Source organism: Hippopotamus amphibius, chromosome 6 (assembly GCF_030028045.1).
Source record: "Hippopotamus amphibius kiboko isolate mHipAmp2 chromosome 6, mHipAmp2.hap2, whole genome shotgun sequence".
NCBI classification, from domain to species: Eukaryota; Metazoa; Chordata; class Mammalia; order Artiodactyla; family Hippopotamidae; genus Hippopotamus; species Hippopotamus amphibius.
The window spans coordinates 50268671-50291383 of NC_080191.1; the positions used below are offsets into that span (position 1 = coordinate 50268671).

The 22713-nt window shown below is 36.3% G+C and overlaps 1 protein-coding gene across 4 annotated transcripts in view; it reads right to left on the minus strand.

Annotated features, from left to right (window-relative positions):
- Positions 1-20139, minus strand: part of SHPRH (SNF2 histone linker PHD RING helicase) — a 99818-nt gene extending 79679 nt beyond the window's left edge. Inside the window, exons 1-8 of one of the 4 annotated variants that reach the window (XM_057739053.1) lie at positions 20005-20139; positions 10821-11487; positions 8418-8547; positions 6361-6579; positions 3754-3832; positions 2946-3096; positions 1676-1784; positions 777-1033 (exon numbers count right to left, since the gene is read on the minus strand). In XM_057739053.1, coding sequence (XP_057595036.1) covers positions 777-1033; positions 1676-1784; positions 2946-3096; positions 3754-3832; positions 6361-6579; positions 8418-8547; positions 10821-11459 — 1584 coding nt within the window. In that variant the 5' untranslated portion in view covers positions 11460-11487; positions 20005-20139. Of the gene's footprint in view, positions 1-776; positions 1034-1675; positions 1785-2945; positions 3097-3753; positions 3833-6360; positions 6580-8417; positions 8548-10820; positions 11488-19715; positions 19792-19906 lie in introns of those variants that run through there. The other 3 variants (XM_057739054.1, XM_057739052.1, XM_057739055.1) reach the window with 3 other exon arrangements.
- Between the last annotated feature and the right edge of the window lie 2574 nt (positions 20140-22713).

Below are 22713 nucleotides of genomic sequence, written 5' to 3' on the forward strand. Positions count from 1 at the left end.
CAGCATAGCTTCCCAGAAGTGATGTCACAGTCAAGGTTGAACAGAGGAATGAATGACATTAACATGGAATGACTGGCATTAACTGAAGGAGATTTTCTTTTTTTGGTAGCAGAAGGATTATTAAAAGCACAGAAGTTCACTGCAGTCTTCTAACCTAGCTGGGGAGAAAATGTTGGAGACTCCCTACTCCAGGAAATAAACTTTTTTGTCTGTGATTTCTTTCATAGTAGCTAAACTGGTAACTCCACATTTTGAATTGTTGTCCTTAGTCTTTTCCTGATTTATGTTTGCAAATTTGTAACTATTTTCTTAAAAGCAAATTGAAATTATCAGCCCCAAAGAAGCTGTTTTATAACAAAATGTAAACATTTTATAAGGTAATGGCATGGGAAAAATGAGAACTTACATAAACGATTCATCATATATAAAGATATGCAAATGTAAGGTATCAATATCTTTAAAGTATGGAACATGCTTTTTTAACCGTTGACAACAACATGAGGGTAAGAAAAGTTATTTTAAATTATAATATGCTTAACCAACTAATTTTATAATTCACTTGATATGTGCTAAGCACTCTTCCCTGGGCTTAATGGTAACCAAAATAAAGTTTCTACTCTGATGGAACTCTAAAAATAGTAGGAAGTAGAAAACATAACTCACAGCCATAAGTGTTTTTCCTAATGTATGTTTTTTTAATCATCAGACTGTAAGAGCTTCAGACAGCTTTACTCTGTAAAGCATCACACAAAACTACTTAATAAATGCCCTGTTACCTGCTTTTTTGTTTTATCATATATATCCTCTTCCTTGTAATTCTTCCCCAATGTAAAAGTACCAGAAAAACCATGGCCTTTGATCTGTTTCACAAGACCTTCAAAAATTAAACATTTCAGCATCCGTTTCAGAAGACTCCTGTTCCGCTGAACATCATATCTATATATAGAACTGACATACTTGTAGATGGAAAGAATGGAAACTCCTTTTTTTCCATTCATTTCTTTAACAGCTGTCAGGATCATCACACGTGTAGCTAAATGCAAAAGGATATGCTAACTCAGTCAACACAATTAAAATGAAAAGGAAAGAAAACTCAGTTAGTCTTATTGTATAGCGAGGACCAAGTTAAGAAGAAAATAAATCAAAGATTTATTAAAGACAATGCTGTCTGTACATCACCATTTTGAAGAATGTGTAATAAAAATTCATCTCAATAATTAAGAAATAAATTACTGTAATGGAAATAATTCAAGGAAGAATTACATTAATTTGCTAATCTTACAGTTCAACTATCATTTAAAACTACATATTAAAAAGAAAAAACTTCTCACAAATATCTACATAAATGCTACCATTAGCAAGAGAAACTTTCATTTGCTAGCAGAATTTGAAGTAGCTACTCTTGAGAATAAACAAGGACTGATTTAAATTTTAAGTTAAAGAAATTTAAATATAACAAATTAAGCAAAAAACTGCCTGGACCAAGTCGAAGCAAAGAATAAATCTCTATTTTTGTTAAGATAATATGCTTTGTAATTGAACGTTTATGCCAAATATAAATAACTGTAGAAACAGTTATTCCTTACAATTACAAGGTATCTCCAAATAAGGATTATAAGAACTAGAACAAAGATCACTGTAAAAAGGTGTTACCTTTAAGAGATTTCATACTTACGGGGGCATTGAACTTTTTCTTTTGGTTCAAATTCCACAGTCTGGGTTTCTGCGTTTTTTACTTTTCCTCCAGAATAATGTGATGGAATGAAATAATTCACCACTTTTCCCTGATATAAACAACATTAAGTAGTCACACGGTGCTTTGCTTTCAGTATTCTGAGTTGCTTAATAAGATTAACCCTCCTTCTATTAAGGAGATGCAAAAGTTATAACAAATTACAAAAGGGCTAAATATGTTATTCACAGGTATAAACCTATTTTTATTTCAGAACTTACAGCAAGCCATCACTTTCTAAAACTGTGCACATCATCTTAAATTACCTAATTTTATGTGTGAAACTTCTGAAATTAACTTTTTAAGGCTTGTTTAAAATAGTATTAACCCACTGAATTGGTAATAATACTCAAAATAACTTAAAATTAGCATAGCTAATGAGCAGAATATCCTCAAAGGAAGTTACCAATAGTTAAAACTGTATACTCCAATTCATCTTCTACAAAGGAAACAGACATTCCCTACTCTAACCCTTACTCACATCTGAAAGGCTAATTTTGCAGAGTTTATTAATAGATCACATAACCACTAAGGTTGTGAGCATGGTGGGCCCTACAGGTAATTACAGTTATGCCTTTATAACCAGTGGCCTCATTTCAGCAGGATTTAACGTGCTGATTTCAGATTCCATTATTGGAAAATGTGAGCTATGAGCTATATTTGCCTCAGTTAAGTTTTTTTTTCTTATAAACTCTAAAATTTATATTTTTAAATACAAATGTATATTTTGGAATGAAGACTCAGAGTTTGTTTCATCTAGCAATCTAATTATTAAGCTATTTATCCTTTAACAAAGCTCTAATTATTGATATTTGACTAAGACTTACTATCTGAGATTTGCACAATTTTTGAAAAATAACTTTAATTATATTTAGTTTCAAAAATATTTAGCAGTAATATGGAGACTTGAAGTAGTGACAAAACATTTTAGGAAGTAATAAAACTTTCCTAAGGAAATTTCCCTGCTAGCTAGAAGCTTGGTAAGTGACAGCATGTTGCCATCCTAGTTGGCCAATATCACTTTAAAAAACCCCTCCAGGTCACAAACATCCCATTTTCTGTGCCTACTTGAAGTTAATTAATAACTAATAAAAATCATTAGCTGCAGAGTAAACTGAAAGTGCTGACTTAAGTGCCAAGCAAATGTTCGACATATGATGCTTTTGTAGAACATATGTCTCCGCTTTCCCAAGTCCTATAGTACCCCTCCTACCTCAGGAAGAGTGAGAGCATCTTGTTTGATATCTTGCCGAGCATGTGTCAGAATCAGAGCCAAAACCTCCACTGTCTTTCCGAGACCCATCTCATCTGCTAAGATTCCACCAAGCAACTGTGGCCCAGCATTTGGATACTCACGAATGATGCTAAAGGAAAAAACAAGAAAAACACATCATAGGAATGCAAATAAAAATTACTCTGTTCCTAAAGAGAACTGGGAGAAATGCATAAAGGTCTAAGGTTTTTTAAAACTGTATTTTAGGTTGCAACAATTATAATTCCTAGATCATGAATATGAGAATGATATCAATGATAATAAAAAAACTGCCTGAGCTGACAAAGTCTGCAGAAACAGAATTGGTACTGTCATCATTTTTTCTATTCTATAAATAAAAAGAAAAATGTCTGCTTTCTTTTTGTGACCTTTATGAATTTGTGAATTAAAAAAAAGAATGGCATTAACTACCGATTTACTAATTATATTTAATGATTCCTAAAACTCTTTTGTAATAGAAAATAACAAATTTAATGAACTGGACTATTATAAGATGACATTTTTACTTAAAATTATAATCTCTTTAAATATCAATTACTATGCATCTTAAGTGTATTATACTGCATTTATCCACTGAAAAATTGCAAGTGCTAATTCTATGTCTGTCTATAAAAATGTCTAATGAGACCTTAACTTAGTATTCCTCCTTGAGGTACTGCCAAGGCTGAAGACATATGCTACCAATCTCATACAGGTTTTTGTAATATTTATTTTTACTATCAAGCACATAAATAAAGGTTTGCCTTACCAGCCTGTATATGGATTGTAGAAGAGTTTCAAACCCTCGGATGTAACAATCTCTCGCCATAGGAAGTGCAGGGCATTTTCTAAAGAAAAATATCACCATAAGAACAAGTTTCTGTTTGTTTTCCTTTCTGCCAGATAATCACATTAAAATAAAAGTAAGTTAATACTCAGGACACCCTGGAAAGGCACATACACATGGGAAAAAGGCTAGGACCCCTCGCATTCTTTTCTTTAGATATTATTCATTAGCTTCCTTTGCTTTGGGCACCAATATTTTTCATATAAAAGTGTGATAAGACAGAAATAGTATAGAAATTACAGAGGATTAACAGGAAAAGAAAACCAATATATACAACCAAGTCTCACCCAATAAAAGAAAGTAGCTTATCTTTTATAATCCTACTAGAAGTTACCTGATGTCTTTAAATAACTCAACAGATATATGATACTGGGCTAATACGTTAACTTAAATCAGACCTAACCTTTTATATGGGTCTGAATGGGAGGAAAGGCTTAACTGAGGAAAAAAATATCTAAAGCTATAACACTGAAGTACTGAGTTTGTTTCAACCAGAATCTTCCACTATCCCTTCCCTTAATATTTTAAGTTGTTCAAACCAACTACTAAGTAGGAAGTATGTCTCTACGCGTCAAACAGTAAGTCATTTTTTGTTACCTTCTTTAGGGATTAATAGATGAAGTAGGAATACAGATATATAGGTTTTATAAAATGAAAAAAATTAAAAGAGCTTTAATTTATGGGAACCATAGCGAACAGAAAAACTACTCAATGACACGGGATGTAATCAACAAAATCCAGTCTGTGGACAAAAAACAGTGAATTACTGATACGTGCATCATGGATGAACCTCAAAAACATTATGTTGAAAGAGGCCAACTCCCTCCACCTGAGTGTACATAGTTTATCATTCTATTTGTTTCACAAAACAGGCAAAACTAACTTATGGTGACAGTGGTTGCCTCCCAGAGGGGCTGAAGTAGGAGAATTGATTGGGCAATAATGGAACTTGCTGGAGTGATGGAAATATTTTATGTCAGCACTGTATGATAGAACTATTAAAAGAAAGAGGTAAAAGTATTTTAATAGTTGTTTTTATTTAGCCCAAAATAATCAGAATATTATCATTTCAATATGCAATCAAGATAAAAATTAGTAGTGAGATATCTCACATTCTTTTTTTGTACTATTTGAAATCTAGCATATATTTTAAACCTACAGCACGTAATTTTGGACAGCCACATTTCAAGTCTCAAGAGGCATATGTGGCCAGTGCCTACTTTTGAGAAAGTCTGGTTCTATGTCTTAACTGAATTGCTAGTTACACAGATGCATAGATTTATCAAAACTTACCAAACTGTGCCCTTAAGATCTGTGCATTTTACTGTATATAAGTTACACCTTAATCAAATTTCTTAGTTAAAAAAAATTACTTCATTTTGGAGAAAAAAAAGTAACCCAGTCTGTGGGAAACTCTACAGAGCTAACAATTTCTTCAACAAATATAAGAAAAAATACAAGAGAGAGGAGATAAAACCTATGGACTAAAAGAAACTTAAAAGATAGCAACTAACTCCAATATATGGATGTTATTTGGTTTTAGATTTGAACAGACTGTAAGAGAGAGAAATGGAGAGAAAGGAGGGAAGGAAGGGAGAGAGATTTGGAGATGTTAAGGAACTACTGAGTTCTAAAATCCATTATATATATATTTATATTTGTTTAAAAGGTCCTTTATCTTTTAATGAAATAAACTGAAATAATAACAGGTGAAATGACACAATATGTGGGATTATTACTTCAAAATAATTCAGAATATGGGAGGAGGAGGAGGAAGAAGAAATAATATTGGCTATGAAGTGATAATTCCAAAATAAAAAGTTTAAACAAATGAAGTCTGTTGGATAAAAAACTCTGAAAAATAAGCAAGAGCTATTCATTACTAATTAAAATAAATCTACATAGGAAGAATAAGAAATAGTTAACACTTCACTTCCTAGAGTCATGTAAAAATCTCATCTTGTGCCCATTCCTTTAAAGACAATGATAAAGAAGTGGTACAAATGACTCCCATAAATCTACTACTTCTATGAAAACACTTACTAGATGACATTTCATTTTATTATTTATTTTGTGGAGTAAAGAAAATAAATGCAAACCTAGGAAAATTAGATTAGTCACACTGAAGTCTCCCACTTTTGTAAATCTGCTTTCTGTCCCTAACATTCATGATCAAATTGTAAAGCCTCTTACATATATTAGCAAGATTCCATCCGATCAGGTTACAAAAGTAATTCTTAGTTGGAAAGGCAGGTAAAAAATTTCTTTGTCTTTAAATATTCCAATCAAGGCAGCCTTTACTTTGGCTGTAAAAATCAGTTCAAACTTTTATGGACGAGGGAACTCATAAATGAATTTCTCTAGATTTCAATTTTGAAGGATTTCTTAGAAAATAATTTTGTTCATAGTAACACCCATTCTAGCCTATATTTTCAATATGATTTGTTCACTGATTGATTTCCCCGTACCCTAATTCTCTCTCATATACCCCCTGATCAATTTGCCTTTCTTTAAGGATCTTATACTTGCCACTAGCAGGAGTGCCTTTGAAATGCTCTTGTTGTAGCATCCAATTGACAGCCTCTCTCTGGTATGGTCTCAGCACAGGAATCAGTGCAGGATGCTGGACATCCACTTGGATGGACCGAGTTTCTTGCTGATGTGTTCGCTTCACACAGTGATAGAGCTCATCAATGTCCTGTCCCTCTGGCTCACTCTCCGAATCTTCCTCATCCTCTTCCAACACATCTGAATATCCAAGAACAAATGTACTCAAAACAACCCGATCCACATTTAAAACTATAAGGGATTCTCATTCCTAGAACATACCAGGCACTCTCCCAACTCTGGGGTCTTGCTTAGTATGTTTTTTGACTGATCGAAAATCTAACCAACCATCCTTCAAGATAATTCAATTGATACTTTTTCCATGACATTTTCTTTTGTTTTCTCTGGTCAGAATTAATATTCTCCTCTCTGTTCACGCAATACTCTTACACTTTGGATATAGCAATACATTGCAATCCATCTGACAGTACAATCATTTGTGTGTATTCATCCCCTCCCCACTGAACTGTAACGCTCTTTGAGAGCAAAGGCTGTCTTTTGTTTTTATAGCTCCTCAGAGCAGCTAGTACATGCCTTGTCCATTGTGGATGTTTAATAAACATCTGAGGAACTGAATGTGACTATCTTTTGCAGTTTGCAAAAGGATAACATTTCACTTTTACGTCTTAACATAAAATCCATATGCAGACATAATTTTTCTATGTCTAATAAGGCAAGGATTCCCATTCTATTTCTTATGCTAAAAAGGATAGCTATTTGGTAGCAGCAGCAGCAGCCAATCAGGAGATTAAGGGCTTAAGCTATCAATACATATTCGTAAGAATTTCAGATTCATTTGTTGGGCACAATCGCCCTGTGGAAGAAGATTCATGCCTACAACATGAAAAAAAAAAACAATCAAACTCTTGAACAAATTTACAAACACCCTTTAGCTAATGATTTATTACTGAATGGTTTCAAATAGGCCTACACACATTTGTAGGGCATGCCTCATATGCCCTAAAATAAAGACCGTACCACAAAATGTATAATTTACTTTTTTCAATAAAAATATGTTATATTAAGATTTTCAAAAGTTTACAATTAATGTGTAGTTATATGCTTGGTTATTTCAGACTGTTAGTATAGGTGTATACTCTAGTATTAATAATTAAATTTGAAGTTTTCCTTTGCAAAGCTCAAATTTTATTTTTAAAAGGCAGAATAATGGAATTCTTTTCATAACTTTAAAAATTCTAGATGTACTTAAAAGCATTCCTTCCAATTCTGAAACCAGTGATTTTCTTCCTTTTAAGTCTTTAACGTGCAAAATGATTTACTATTATTAGTATTATGAAGCTTTGCAAAGAATGTACTGCAGAAACAACTCAATAACCAAGTTCAGAAACTGATTTCCCAAACATTCCAGCATAAAAATGTTCTATAATGTGCACCTGAAATAAGGCTGACCCACCATGAGCAAGACTTGGAGAATTTGAGCCATTTTTTCTGTAGTGTTGATGGGCTGCCTCAAGCCATCCACACTCTCCCTTGGGAACCAATGGCAGACAACTCTGAAACTGCAGTCCTGACCAAGGATGCAATGTCTTGCCAAGAAACAGTAGCAGAGTTAACTGGTCTTTATGGGAAGCAGGCTCTTGAGATTATTTGTCAGACTGCAAAGGAGAGGTGGAATAAAGGCCAGCCAAGAATCTCTGGCCATGACAGAATAAAAAAGCACAGGAATAATGTAAAAATTCCAATCAGCTCAGATCCCTTTAAACTCTGCCTACTGACTCCATAAACATTTCTTGAATACTTACTATAAGCTAAGCACATTATTAAGCAAATAAAGACAAAAATTATAGCAGTAGGGGCATTTCAGATAAGTATAATTTTGTCATATCGCAATTTTATGAAGGTTGTTTAATTTTATTATGGTTTCAGCAGCTGTTTTTCTGGTTGTTATGTATAAGATTTGGAGGGAAAACCCACAGCTCTTCAGTAGTAGCAATTTTAAAGTTTACTTTAAATATTACCTGGAATAATAAAACTGTATAACTTTTCCATCACTCTCTTCATGAGTTGATTGAACTTTTTCATTCTCGAGTTTGCATCACTCAGAAAATCTAGTTTTGCTAGGCCACCTTCCAAAAGATAAATTCCAACCTACAAAGAATTAATCAACATAAAAATAGTTTTGCTAGTACAATACCATTTTTTTTAATGTGGATATAAGAAAAACATTTTTTAACATCATCATTTTTAAAGGTATTCACAGTATTTATCCCACAAACACTAAATATATACCTACCAAATCTCCCTTAGATGTTTTTGTTTTCAATAACAAATTCATTCCACAAATGCAGTGCCTACTACTTGTGATGCACCATTTAAGTAGCTAGGAAAAAATATTTCCCTACCTGAACTGAATCTGGGAGACTGTGAGGAGAACACCAATTCCACCAGCTACGCCAGTGACTTCCCAAATGGATGGTCATCAGAATAATCAGTGAAGCTGGTTAAAAACGCAGATTCCCCCAGAAGATTCTGACGCACATGACAGACTCTTAAGCAGTTACGTTTGGGAATCCCTATTACTAGATCAAAAACTAAAATGTATAGGAAAACAGACCTTGATTAAGGCTATGCACCTTGATTCTGGTGAAACAATGTAGTATGAAGTTTTACAGCCAAAATACTCGAATTTTAATACTGGCATTGATATTTAAGAGCTAAATAAACAAACAAAATGATTGATATGTTTTGACCCCAATGTTCTCATTTGCAAAATGGAGAGAAGCCTGTATGAGATAGCCCACTTAGTACAATTTTAAAACTTCCTAATGGTAGATAATCAATAAACACAGTTTCCTTCACTTCCCTGTATTATCCTGGGCCTGATTCCCTAATCACTGAGATTCTCATATTCTTTCACTAAAGAAGAAGAATCAACCAGCATTACACAGGAATAAGTGCCAAAGACTATTTTTCATGATTATTTATACTCTGCTTTGTGTTTACCTAGAGATGGCTTGCCGTAGCATCAATAAGTGTAAATATTTATAAAAGTCGGGATTAGGGAACACAGAACAGATCAAGACTTGGTGTGTGGGAGAAGAGGATAGAACACAGGCATATAAACCATGAATTCTCACATATTTGTTATCCCTAAGTCACAATTTTTGGCACTCACAATCAGCAAAGAAAGGGAATGCTCGGTTGCATAGTTAGACTATACAGGGAAGATTACAATCCAATGCTTCTAAATATTCTCCTTTCCTTCTGTCAGTTCTGAAACTATAAATAGGGCTATTGATGTAATTGCTTTTTAATGTGAAAAATGTATAACAGTTTTCAATTGAACAAAGGTGAATTTAACATTTTAGAATTTCTCTTCAAATTTTAGCATGAAGGCATATTAACCTGTTTCATAGTTTACAAAGGACATTTACTTACATTATCTCACCTGACTCTCAACACAATTGTATGAGGTAAAAAGAATGAGTATTATTTACATTTCATACAGAAAGAAGCTGAAATTAGAGCCTTTAAATGATTCACATAAAGTTACTTGGCTAGTGAATAGCAGAGCTTGAAATGAATTATAAATTTATTCATTCATTTTCTGAAAATCGGTTTAGTACTTAGTATTTTACTGGGCCTTGAAGATTAAAAAAACTTCATAGTCTAGTGAAGGGGAAAGATCGAAAATGTAAGTACACTACAAGTGACCAAGGCAAAAATAAGCATATGTGTCAGATATTATGGGGGAAGAGCATGGAACACCATTCATGGAGTTTAAGAAAAAAATCTCTTAGATGAAATAAACTCTAAGTTGAACATTAACGAATGACCAGGAGCTACGAGGGATGAGGAAGGAACAATCCAGGCAGAGGGAAGTGTGAGAGCAAAAGCACAGATGCAAAAAGACAGCAGGGTATCTGCAGGAAACAAATCAATCTGCACTTTCTGGGAGTGATTAAGGAAGAGTTGAGGCTGGAGAAGGAGACAAAGGCCTGTCAAAGGAGAGATTTACATGCCGGATTATAGTTAATTCTATAGTCAGTAAATAGACTAGAATTCCATCTGCATTCATATCATACCAGCCCAAAGACCAAGAAAATGAAGAAGTGGAAAAGGCAAGCAGGGCAGTGATTAAAGGACTGCTACGGGAAGAGAAAGAGATAATGCGGACCCAAACAAGTCACTGAGTAGAGCTGGAAAGGACCAAACAGGAAGATCCTGAAAAAGTACAGCCTGGAAATGATTAGCTACAACATACATTTTTTTATAGTTACTGAATGCCCCAAATAAAGTGTACTTTGACACTTAATAATGAGAGGCTTATTGCTGGCTTTCCAGATCTTCCTTCTAAGTTAATTTCAAAATGGGCTGTCTGATGTAGAAGAGCCTTAAAAGACACCACAGAAACTGAGTACCTTGATAATGTGATTTCCTTCTGGTTTTTGGTAAAGTTTTATTCTTTTCTTCTTTTGCAGCCACCCCAAATCTTCTAACATTTCACCACTGAAGGATGATTCCACTTGAATACCCTTGTCACAAATACTGATGGGCTCGCTGAGTCCTCTTTCTTTTTGCTGTACATCTTCACATTCTGAATGAACACAGATCAGGAACTGATTGCTCGACTCTGAACTAATCAGTGTAAAACTCCTTTCAGAAAAATTTTCAATTAAACTCTGTTCAGGAGGAAGCTGAAGAGTAAATTCTCCTAGAAACGCTCTCCAAGAATTATCCAAGTGATAGGGAGAAATCACAATATTCAGCTTTAGAGACAAAGGGGAAAAAATGCCACCAGTGTCTTCTTTATCAACTGATTTTGAGATGCTCACCACTTCTGAACACCTCTTCTTATCTCTGTGAGCCACTTCTTCCTTTAGACTATCGTCCAGGATGATGCAGTGAGCAGAAGAGGGGTCTAAACCTGGGCAGGACTGCTCGTCATCGGTTAAGGTGAGAGGTTCATTCCTTCTGTCCTCATGCATATTCCAACGAAGCTGCTGTTGCTTCTCCTCATCTACCCTCACTGGAGGAGCACGTTTCCGTCGGCTGCTCATTTTCAAGTTTTCTTGGTAAATGTGAACTCTAGAAGACAAATGCAACAGTAGGCATTCCAAGAGAGGATTTTAGTATTAAAATATTCCCAGATGAGAAATTTAGCATAGAAAAATAATCCCACACATAATATGAAATCTTCAGAGAGATACATAAAGCAATGGATAATTTTTTAGTAAGTCAAATACAGCTTTGGAACACATTGACTATAATCTCATGTATTGTATAAATTTTAATGGTCTTATTGTTCTTTTATAGATAAATTTAATATAGATAATTTGTTGTCTAAAACAAAATAAATTCTAAAAATAGATTTAATGACCATCATTAGTAAGGCAAATCTCTCAAATATCCTGGAAATGCTTATTTGAAAACTTTCAGTAACATTTAAATTTATATCATCACCACAGAATTTCAATTTTGTTTTATAATCCCAAAGTGTTAACAAAACTTCACTTCACCCATACATAACTTAAAAATCCTTAAAATATATCTTCTTTTTCAAAATAGGAAGATGAAAACATAAAAATGTGCTTCTTTTTGTGACTCAGCAGATAAAAAGAATAAGAGGGAGAGTCGGGCAACAAACAAGGTGGTGATGGCAAGTAGGGGAAATAAGATAGAGACAACAAAAGAAGAGAATTTAAAAATTTAGGAAAAAAAAGAAAAGAAAGCTTTGTCATCTCAAAAGAGGAAACTGGGCTGAAGGTAGGCCCTAAACTACACTTTTCCCAAAATAATAGCCAATTCCTACATGTAGCAGAGATGAACTCAGAGAATTTAGATCATAAAGTCATAATGATGGTTGGTGCCTATTCCAATCTATTCCAACCATGTAGCTGAAAAAGAAAAAGAAAAAAAAGGATGTATAAACAAAATTTGGCTTCAAGTACAGTTTAAGAAATATTCCCGGTAATTTCATTTCTGAATAAAATCCAGTCAGGGATTTGCTGAGTCCCCAGTAAGTATTCAACACTGTGCTGTATTTTAGGGGAGGGTATAAAAGAAGTATAGATCAAACCATGGTCTTTAATTCAGTACAGACAATAAGCTGTGTTTTGGTTTCTTGATGACAAACTGAGCACGCAGAGCAGCCTACTCTCCTCAACCCCTGCTAACTCCCCACTCTTAATTATTCTCTCTGAACCTGGCCCTGTTTAAGATAATACAAAACAAGGGGAAATCTCAGATGACCAGAAACTATGAGAAATTCCTGAAGCATGATACAGAGGGAATCAGAGTGGAAAGCTGAGTAACAGTGTGAATATATTAGCACAAAAGATGAAGCATCATCAAGAGGGCTGCTGTGCTCAATGGTGGGGGACCTGGTAGTGGAACCCAAAGTGAGTCCAGGGCTACAAACACAAATAATAGTGGAGCAATAAAGTGGGAACCCATAGGCCCTTACCTGCCCTATCTCCCAAAGGCAAGGCAGCTGTTGTGAGGGTATTTATTTTCTGGAGAAAGCGGGGCCTAAACCAGAAAGATGTCCTTTGTTACTGACTAAAGAAGAAAAGGCAGATGACAATGGACTCTGCCTATATGGAGGTCTCACCGATCCCCCATCCTCACTGAATACAACAGAAAACATGTCTTACATCTGCTTCTGAGCTTCCCCTTAAGCAAACTGTGCAAGCAGAGACAATGAAAGGGGAATCTGAACTCCAAAGATGAGCTCACAACCAACATACATGAAGAGCTCTCCAACAGGAGAATAAATCAACAAAGAAACTTTCAGCCAAACAGATGAAGCAATCTGAATAAGAACTTTATAAAACAATCAACATCATCACATCCTCAGGGACGTAACATATTGTTTTCATGAGACAGACTCAGGAAGTCATAACACAGAAAAGATGGCTATTTAAAAAACTGGCAATTTTAGAAAAGAAATTATTTTACTGGATATTATCGATCCACAGTTGGTTGAATCTGTGGATGCAGAATCTGCAGACATGAAGGGCTGACTGTATTTTTTAAAAAATGGAGGTGAAAAAAAATGACAAACAAAACCCAAGAGAATTCACTTGTAGACCCACACTATGAGAAATATTAAAGGAAGTCCTCAGGCAGAAGGAAAATGACATTAGATAGAAATTGGACCTACACAAAGGAATAAAAAGCATCATGAATGAAAAATATGTGCATAAATACAAGTCTTTTCCTCTTGTTTTTACAGTTCTTTAAAAGATAATCAACTCTAAAAATTTTTTAAGCTTTTAATCCTGAAAATTGTCGTCTACATAGAAAAGAGAGAAAATAGCATAGTAGTACAGTCATAGAGATATACATACTATGTATTATGTTTATGGACTGGAAGGCTCAAGATGCCAAAATGTTAATTCCTCAGTATTAATCTACAGAGTCAAAGTAATCCCATTCAAAATCCCAACAGGGTTTTTTTTTTTTTTTTTTTTTGTAGAAACTGACAAGCTGATTCCCAAGAGCTAGAAGAGTCAAAATAATTTTGAAAAAGAATAAAGTTGAAAGAGTTAGCAATGACTCCAGGACTTACACTGACAGTAATTAAAACAGTGTGGTAATGATATAAAGACAGACATATAGACCAATGGAACAATAATAAAGTGTCCTGTAATAGACCCACATAGCATGGTCAACTGATTTTTGAAAGAAATTCAAAAGCAATTAATGGGGAAAGAATGTTCCTTTTAATAGATATCTATATCTATTTAAAAAAAAGGAAAAGAAAAAAGAATCTTGATTCTTACCTCCCAATACATATAAAAATTAACTTGAAATGGGTCATAAACTGAAATATAAAAGCTAAAACTATAAGACTTCTGGAAGAAAACTGAGAAAAAAAAAAAGTGACAGTGGATTAGGCCAAAAAAAAAAAAGAACAAAAAAAACTTACATAGCATACAAGAAGCAGAGTCTATAAGAGAATGATAAACTAGGCTTTAATGAAATTAAATACTTTGGCTCTTTAAAACATATTGTTACAAAAATGAAAGAGGACACTGCAGATGGGAGACAATATTAGTAAAACAGATACCTGATGAAATATTTCTATGTGGAATATATAAACAACTCTGGCAAATCAACAGTAAGAAAAACAACCTTATTAAAAAAATGGACAAAAATTTTGAACAGTCATTTCACCAAAGACGATCTCTAAGTTGCAAATACCATAAGTACGTGAAAATATCTTCACCATCATTAATGCATTGCTAGTTCAACCCAGGAACCACAAGGAGAAACTATATATGCAGTAGAATGGTTAAAATTTAAACGACTGAGGATGTAGGACAGCTAGAACTGAACTCTCAAACATTCCAACAGGAAAAGTTTGTCAATTTCTTACAAAATTAAATATACACTTTCTGCATAGCCTATTAATCCCACTCACAGGTGTTTATCTAAGAGAAAAATACAGAAGCATAAAAAAGACTTAAACTTGAATTTGTTAATAGCAGTTTTATTAATAAAAGCCTAAAACTGGAAACAACCCAAATGTCTACCACCTGATGAATGGAAAAAAAAAATGGAATACTACTCATGATAAATTATTGATACATATAACAACATGGATGAATTTTTAACACATTATACTAAGTGAAGGAAGCCAGATGTGAAAGACCACACAGTGTATGATTACTTTTATATAAAATTCTAGAAAAGGTAAAATCTTGTGATAGAAAGCAGATTAGTGGTTACCGGGGCCAGGAAGTGGTAAGAGGTGACTGACAGCAAAGAAGTAGAAGGGAAACCTTTGGGGTAACAGAAATGTTCTACTGGTGATCACATGATTGAATACATTTGTCAAAATTCATCAAATTACATATGTAAAACTGTTGAATTTTATTGTGTGTAATTTACCTTAATAAAACCAATTTAAAAAGCAAAAACAAAAAGTAGGTGCAGAGGGGATTTAAAAACTGTAAGAATAGCAAGAATAGTTTATTCTAATAAACTTGAAAAATCTAGATAAAATGCGTAATTTACTAACAAAATGTAATGATGAACATTGGTCCAATAAATAGAAAATCAGAATAGAACAAAAGCCATAAAAGAAACAAGTAATATTACTTATCTGCCTAAGACCTACCTCATGTCCTTGTTGACAGAACCTTTCTCTTACTAAGGAACTTGTTGGCCTTGTGACTTAAAAGGAGAGTGGTTTCCTCTGTAGCCCCAAGGAAGTTGTTTGTGCAGTCCAATAAGGATGCCACTAGCTGCATGTGGCTATTTAACTTTAAGTTAAAAAAAGATTTAAACTCAGCTCTTCATTCTCACTAACTGTACCTCAAGCGCTCAAAAGCCATATGTGACTAGCGGCTACTGTACTGGACAGTGTAAATACAGAACATTCTCATAATTGCAAAATGTCTATCAAACACTGCTGGTCTAAGTCAATCATGGGAATTCCATTCCCTTAACCAGTGCTTGGTTTATGAATATGCAGGGGGTGATCTATCTCTGACTATAATTAACTACTTTTCAAGCATCTTATCTCCTCTATTTTCTTGGATAAGAGATCAGAATAATATAGGAAGCCCTAAAAACCTAAGTGCTTACCTGTGTCCAGTTCTCCTCAGAGCACAGGCTGGAATACTAGAATTGGTCACTCTGCTGAAGTTAGGCTACACCAGTTTATCAGTTAGCTACTGTCATAAATATGCTGTATAACTCACCACCCAAAGCTCTGCCTTGAGACAGCAATCATTTATTCTCACAGATCTGCAGGTTAGCTGAGGGCTGGCTAATCTAAGCTAGGTTTTGGGAGAAGCAGCCTGACTCTGCTTAATGTAGTCCTCACCCTTCTCCTGGACCAGCAAAAAAACTGAGGAATGTTTATATGGCAGTGACTGAGGTGTAAGAGTGTAAATCCAACCAAATAAGTATTTTTCTGTATTTGGTCAGGGTAAAACCACTAAGGTTCCATGGGCCAAAGCAAGTCACATGGATGGACTCAAATTCAAGAGGTGGGACATATTACACTTCTTTATGGGTAGAACTGCTCATGGCAAAAAGCGTGGATAGGAGGGAGGAGATGGGGAGGGAACTGGGTCAGTTACACAATCTATCACACCAACCACAATAATATTAGTAACATGGTAATTACGGAATCATTAACTCTAAAAGCCCCCAAAGCAACTGCCTATATGGTCTCACATCTGCAAAGCAATCTGGCTTACAGGAGAGAATGTGGGCTTTGAAGTCCTATCAATAGATTCTAATTCTAGCTTTAGCACTTACAAATTACCTAGCCTCTCTGTGTATGTACAAGAGCACAGCAACAGAAATTTCGCATATATTCAGTAAATGGTAGTTGCTATTATCACCACTCTGAGAACACTATAAACTATATTTACAATAACCAAACTTTAAAGTAGCAGGATGGGGGACTACAGATCAGTGTCTTTCAAATTTGACTTACATTAGAATCACCTGGGGGAAATTTTAAAAATCCTGATGCCCTGGTACTACCCCAGCCAATTAAAATATAATCTCTGGGGCAGGGATCAGGCACTACCTCCATTATTTTTTAGGCTCCCTAGGTGATTCTACTATGCAGCCACGTTTGAGAAACCTCATTATGAATAGCCAGTTGCCTATTAAAATCCATTTCTTTCCTTCTAAAGTCTAGTATATATGGGTAATATCTGCTCAACTGGTGCTTCATCTCTAGTAATCCCACGACCAGTTTGAGCCAATCAATTGTGAACAGAGGTTACTATGTGCCCTTTCTCCTACAACAGTTTTGTAGTAGAGATATTACCCAACCAGAACACATTCCTTCAACTCTTTGTTCTTTTCTCTGGTAAGATTCATCCAACATCTTTTAAATTATTTATATCACTATAATTTGCACATTCTTTCAGATGTTTGCTTCCAATCTGATTCTTCTAATACTACAGTATTATCAAAGTATTTATCAATTACAATAAGTTGAAGAAAAACAAATACCAGGATTTCTAGCAAGGCTCTCCTTTTGTTCAGTTCTCTACTGAGCCAACATGTATGATCTGCCTTCCCTCTGCCCCACCATCCTATTTTCATTGACTCCTTTTCTAGGAGATCTCTACTTAGGGATGGATAACTCTCGAACCAAAGAAGATATGATTTGATCAAAGCTACTTAGAACCATAATGTTAACTGGCAGCTAATAAGTATTGGTAAAATTCCATACATCTCTAATCATATTCCAATTCTAAATCCTTCTCCTTGTTTTCCTCATATCAGATGAACCTCATGTTTGATGGTTCTGCTCCTTTTTCCAACTCCTTAAATACCAGTGTTTGGGTATAACGTGATTATATGCAGTTTTTTATATGGACCACACTTTTACTGTCCCTCACTTAAATGTAAAAAGCCTTTTGCTTGAAATGCCCTTTCACCCTTTTCTGCCCATTGCTGTCCTAATTCTCCCCACAAAACCTTCCATGACCAGGTATGCTGAGTTAAGGGCCTCTCTTCCCCTTGATCCCAACTGCTACAATGTTCTTAACTGTTTAACTCTGAACTACTTGAAAGCTGGGCAGGAACAGTATCCTATTCAACATTGTACTCAAAATGCCAGGTCACTGCCAGGATGGAAATGATATACAAAGTAACATGAAACAAAGCTCTCTAATTCCCTGAATACCTCTCTTTTTAAGGGCCTAGTAGTACTTTACTCAAATTTCTTTTTGGACAAATCTCTCTTAACCACATTCTAAACGACTATATAGGTAGTGTGAAACTACTCCTCACTATTTCAGGCCCAGAATGAAACAGAGAAAACTGACTGTCCTATATCTTAACAGAAAACAAGGATAGATTGCTATAAAAAATAAACACAAAATGTTAAGTTACTAAGACAATACAACAAATGGATATCAATTAAATTTATTCAGATTTTTTCCCCTCCAAATTATTAGCTCTTCATTAAAAGACACATACCAATCCTGAATGACAACAAATCTATGGTAGGCCTGGGTTTAGGCTATCAGGGGAACAAAGAGTATATACATTTGAGATACTGCTGTCCAAGATAAGCCTTATGCAAGTGAAGTCCAATCATTACTGATGAGTGAAAAGTTCTCAACGACCTAGCATTACCACAATCTTTTTCTGTACTGATAACCCCAGTGGGCTGCGAGTATTTTCATCTATTGAACTCTAAAACATGTTAGACACAGATACTTAGAAAATGCCCTCATAAGATTTTTCACCAGCAGATTCTATTTCCCCCAAATCTTTCTAGTGTTAACTCTTAATAAAAGATTTGTTTTAATAATCCTGTAAGTAGTTCTTTAGGCTGGACAAGAAGAGGATATACATAGAGAGAGAGACAGAGAGAGCATCCTTTAAAAGTAAACTAAGCAGAAACTGGGACAACAGTGTAAAGCAACTATACTTCAATAAAGAGCTTTAAAAAAAGAGTAAACTATTTTATTCTCAACTGCCAGCTTATTGGCTAAATGGACCTCATAAACTCTAGGAAGTGCCAAGTTTTGCAATACAGGAAAACTTATCCCACTACTGGTCACTACTGCACTGCTTCCAAGCATGATTACTGATCATAAACCAACTAGTCTTTTTGGTGACAATACAGATATTATGGATCATTTCAGTTCATGGGAGTTTCATCATTCTTGCTATCACTCAACTGAATAACTAAAGATAGCTCTAATGACGTTTAATTTTTATTTTGTTTTTTGTTTCGTTAAAGCCACAAGTTAATTTAAATACAAGCAGGAAAACAAACATCTAGGACTTTTGCCTCACGGCTAATGTCAAGTCACTTAGAAAAAAGGCACACGCTTAATAGTCATTTAATAATGTTGTTTATCTGACAGTGACCGTCAATCATCAGAAAACACATCTTGGTTCAGAAAATTAGCAACTACCACGGAGTCAAAATGTACAACGCGCGCGAGTGGTTCTGAACGCGAATGTAATTAACCTGACGCCAGAGGTAACTGAGAACTTTCAGACTAACTTAGGTGCCTCGGCCTCCCCTTTACTACATTACAACCCCGCACACCAAGAGGCTAGGCAGCTGCCCAGTTTCCATTCTCCAGGGGCATATCTGCGGCGAATGGTGATACCCATTCAGTTTTCTTCCCAAAGACTCAAAACCGGTTCGAGGAGTCAGAGCAAGGCTGTCAGAGCCGATCGCTCCCAGCGGGCCAGGCAAACAAGCTGCCGCGAGGCGGAGGAGCGCGATCACAGTCCCCGGGGCGCTCGAACAGGACGCCGCAGGCCCCAGCCCCCGGGGAGAAGCACAGCCCCCCTTCCCACGACACCACCTCGCCCCGGGGGGAGCCGCGGTGTCCACCGGCCCGCACATCTGGGATGGAGAAGGGTGGGGGAGACTCGCGCTGCTGCTCCCTCCTCAGCCTTTTAGTTTCTCGGGCTCCAGAACAACCGAGTCCTCCCTCCAGAAACGTCTTCAGTCCCCGACCTCTGACCCCTGACCCTCCATCCCCCAAGCGCCTACCTAGACTCGTTCTCCAAGCTCCTAGAGCCTCTCTGCACCAACAAGGCCCGGGGCCCTCTAATACCCCCGCATCTCCCGGGCACGCATTCGCCACCCACCGAACATCCGCCTTAGGTGGGCACGCGCGCCTTATGCTGATGTGTGTTGCGGTTCCCGGGGGGCCCAGAAACCAAGGCGGCTAGGGGCCGGGCGCGCGCTGGAGCGTGGGGTCAAGGTGAACGCGCACGTCGGGCCGCCTTGCCCCCTTTCTCCGGCAACGGCTTCATGTGCATCTTCTGCGCAAGTCCACACGCTTAGAGACTCTCGAAGGCTATGGTTGAAATCTCGCGATAGCTCTACACCGAGACATTAGCGAATATAGCTTTGGCGGAACCTCTAAGGAGGAGGCGGGGCTCTAAGCGGATTTAGAAGTGAGCGGGGCTCCGGAGGAAGCGGAGAGGCTCTGCCCTGGAGGGGCGAGGCTCCCTGCTGAAGGGAAAGGGCTCCACTTGAAGCGAATGGTAGATGTAAGATTTATGGCTTTAATACAAAGACGGAAGAGAATTCTGCAAATTCACCTTTTAAATAGTTGCTACAAAGCTGCCACTATTTAGTTAAGGAAGAAGCTCATCTCCCTCAGAAAATTTACTTTAAAAGACTTTCCAGGGATATGTGAGTAAATATTTTAAGATGAGGGAAAAACTACACGTGTTGTGCTGAAGCTGGCCTTCCGACCTTTTTTTCCTTCTCTTCAGTGAGTGGTAGCCTCTTTCTCTCGGAGGTAGGCTTACGCCTAGATAACTGGAATAACTGAGAGGCTTCAGGGCCAAAAGCCTGAAAAATAACCTTTGGGAAAGGCCGAGCACTCAATGATTGAGTACCTAGTAAGGACTCAGCATTATGCTGTGGGAGGGCATCTTGGCCTGTGTGATCACAGAAGCACAAAAGTGAGTTCTTGCCTATGGGAGCATGCGTTAGCTGCGGAGACAGCCCAGAGTGGTCCATATTCTTAGTACAGAACTTCATGACGGACCTCTAAGACAGCCTAAGAGAAGCTATTTGCATAAACGAAACCACATAGAATTCAGTGGAAATCAGTGACCTTATCCAGGGCTTCATGAGGCAAGGTGAAAAAGTAGTGCTAGTGCTAGAGCAGTAGGTGAGCAAAGTCCCTCTTCGTTGGAGAGCTGATCCTTTTACTAAGTATTGATACAAGACATAATGGAGCCTTTCTTTTGGAAGTGTAATTTGAAACTCCGTATTTAAACGTATATTGTACTTTGAAAGGTTATCTTTGAGTTTTATGTCACATTTCACCATTGGAGCAGAAAATTAAGCTCATAATTGACTGAGTCCAGCTGGTGCCAAGCAGAAATATTTTATTTTTTTGATTTTTCAAAAAATTATTTTATTGTAGTTGATTTACAATGTTGTGCTGCTGTACGGCAAAATGATTCAGTTATACATGTATACACATTCTTAACATTCCTTTCTATTATTGTTTATCACAGGATATTGGATGTAGTTCCCTGTGCTATAGTAGGACCTTGTTCTTTATCCATTTTATATGTAATAGTTTGCACCTGCTAATCCCAAAGTCACAATCCATCCTTCCTCCACCCCCTCCCCCTTGGCACCCACAAGTCTGTTCTCTATGTCCCAAGCAGAAATATTTTAAGATAAGCACAGCATCATTTCATTTTGTTCAACATGATGGGGTAATTAACCTCTACAGACATTACTGTTATCCTGTACAAGATATTAAACTACAGATCCAGTTGTGTGTCTGGAGATGTAATTTCAACTACAGAGATGGAATTCTATATCGTATCTTGTGTTTACAATTAAACAAAATTCTTCCTGTTGAATTTTACAATGATATGTTTAATCCTGTATTTGCAAAGTGCCTGGTGTAGTCTTTGAAAAATTCTCTATGGAGTAATGTTTTTGAATATTAGAATCACCAGAGCTAACTTCAGAAAACATGGCTCATTTTTGCACCTTAGCATTCTGGAAGCTCCCAACTGTGAAACAGCTGTTCATCCCTGACAACGCTCAGTTATCCACCCGTTAGATGCTAAAGATCTAATAGTATTTTGCAAGTGGTAATCAACTGATTGGACATCAGCCAATCAGGAAACCGCTCAGTGTTCATGGAGTTCAACTGCTTCTTCTTGAAACTGTAAATGTGGCGAAAGTCAGACCACTTGCTTCCTTGTGTGGTCTCACTAGGCCAAAGCTATAGATACAGTTCCTTTTCAGGACAGTGGCTTTATTCTAACTTTGCCCCTAACTTTGGTCATCTATTTTAGAAAAGAATGTTGTAAGTTGTTCTCCAGGAGAAGGACTGGTTGAGAGGGAGTAAATGAGTAAACGCAAATTTAACTCCCTTTGGAGGCAGACACAGCATAACTGATGATTTATGAGTAGAACTTTATGTTTTGCCAAGCCCTTTCATGTTCGTTTTTCCATTTGATTCTTAGAACGATAATATGAGATATTTAAATTTTTCATTTTACAGAAGAGGAACCTGAAACTCAGAGAAATTTGGTGATTTGCCACAGTTTAGCTCTAAGAGAACAAGAGCATCTAAAACTCCTCTTGACTCTTCTGTCTAGGCTCTTTTCTCTTGTTACTAAGTCATGTTGTCTATCAAATACAAATAATTTTTCATCAAACTTTCTAGGTTGCCATGGGAAAAAATGAAGGCGAGAGGTGTGTAACTCCTCGATGATGCAGGGCAGTGTATATTAACAATAAGGATCATTCAAACCCAACACTCCTTAATAGAAAGATCATTAATAAAATTGCTTGAGAAGTGTTTTCCA